General features: G+C 35.1%; 1 protein-coding gene across 1 annotated transcript; it reads left to right on the top strand.

Moving 5' to 3' along the window:
- Positions 1 to 549: 549 nt before the first annotated feature.
- LOC135211290 (putative nuclease HARBI1) lies at positions 550 to 1,089 on the top strand. The gene has a single exon (XM_064244608.1). It carries the CDS (start codon positions 550 to 552, stop codon positions 1,087 to 1,089), a length of 540 nt encoding a protein of 179 aa, XP_064100678.1.
- The last annotated feature ends 656 nt before the right edge of the window (positions 1,090 to 1,745 follow it).

The following is a 1,745-nucleotide window of genomic DNA, read 5'->3' as shown; positions in this document are numbered from 1 at the left end:
ATATATATATAGTATATATATATATTTAGAGATTTTGTTTGTGAATAAAAAACAAAATATATATAAATGGGAAGATTTTGTTCCTCCCCCCACCCCCTTCCCACAAAAAAAATTCTGGATCCGTCCCTGGTTCGTGAAAACCCCCAGGGATTCACAACATTTCCATTGGCATTTAGATGACTGATGAAAAAAAATATCTAAAAGTTAAATCTGCAGAGAAAGAGAGAGAAAAAGGGGCCGGATTGTGTGTGTTCCTTTGATGATATCTTTAGTTGGATCATTCTATAGTGAATTTGTAACCAAATTAACATTTAAGGGTATTATTTGGAAGATATTTATGTATCCTATTAATATTCACAGATACCAGAGAGCCAGGAGGAATGGATGTCTGTCTGAAGAGTTTGATCGGAAATGGGACTTTCCTCACTGCCTCGGAGCTATTGATGGAAAAACATGTTAAAATAAAAACAAAGCCATATAACTCTGGTTCTTCTACTATAATTATAAAGGTACTTTTAGTGTAGTTTTAATGGCTATAGTTAATGCCAAATGTCAGTTCCTTATGGTACATATAGGAACAAATGGAAGAGGTCTCAGATGGGGGTGTTTATGGAAACACAAGATTTAGTCAAGATTAACAGAGGAATAAACTTACATTCCTCACCAAGCCCTCTACCAGGAACAACTGATCCTGTTCCTTATGTTTTAATAGGGGATGATGCGTTCCCTCTGTTGGAGAATATCATGAAGCCATATAGTCATGCCAATCTTACTAAAGAACAACAGATATACAATTATAGGGTGTCACGAGCCAGAAATGTAGTGGAAAGGACCTTTGGCATGTTGTCATCTAGGTTTCGTATTTTACACTCGACAATCAATCTATCCCCAACTAAAGTGTCCAAAATAATCCTTGCATGTTGCTACTTGCATAATTATATGAGTGGAGATGGAGAACAATATGTAGAAAGTATCAGTAGAAGGCAGCTCATTCCTTTTGAACCAACTGTTCAACAGTCTTCATTGTCAGCCAAGGATGTACGCAATAAGTATTGTCAGTATTTCAATGGCCCAGGATGGATGCCCTAGCAAGTATGTAGGATCACATGGAAGTATAGCTGAACTAGAATTTATATAGCTTGATTACATATTGTTTAGGGTAACTGTGCATTATGTTCTCGTACATGGGTACTCTTGGTGCTTTACCAAATCTAGCAAAATTAGCTAAACATAGGTAATTATTTGTGCATTGTTTGTAGACATACTGACAGTGCATATATAAATACATTCACGAACTCTAATACACTGGAAGCTACATTAATATTAATGTAGACCGCAACCATGATTTATTTATTTCCTTATTTGATGTACTATCATTAAGATATGTGATTCTCTACACTGACAATTACCATTATCTCTTGATAACATCAGGTTTATCAGATATAAATTGATACTACTTGGATATACTGAAAGTTGTATCTGTATCTACAGAGTGTACAAAAAAACTACCTAAATATATATACATTGCATTAAATGTGTTTGAATATTTCCTCACCTCTTCATCAATGTCTATTGTAGATATCCCTTCTTCCTGAATTTCCTGGTCTCGGAGAAAATTTAGAGCACCGAAAAACCATAAGGAGGGTACATACATGTCTTCAGTTGCAGCAAACCAGGATTTCTCACTTTTGAACCACCTTTTTTAATTCTCTCCTGTAGCTAGTACGAAGAGAGTTAATTTTCTT

The sequence above is a fragment of the Macrobrachium nipponense genome, chromosome 4 (genome assembly GCF_015104395.2).
Source record: "Macrobrachium nipponense isolate FS-2020 chromosome 4, ASM1510439v2, whole genome shotgun sequence".
In the NCBI taxonomy this organism is placed as follows: Eukaryota; Metazoa; Arthropoda; class Malacostraca; order Decapoda; family Palaemonidae; genus Macrobrachium; species Macrobrachium nipponense.
This window is presented reverse-complemented; position numbering and strand designations above follow the sequence as displayed.

Coding starts and splice junctions, on each gene's coding strand:
- LOC135211290 (XM_064244608.1), top strand. CDS start 550: ATGTCAGTTCCTTATGGTACATATAGGAACAAATGGAAGAGGTCTCAG.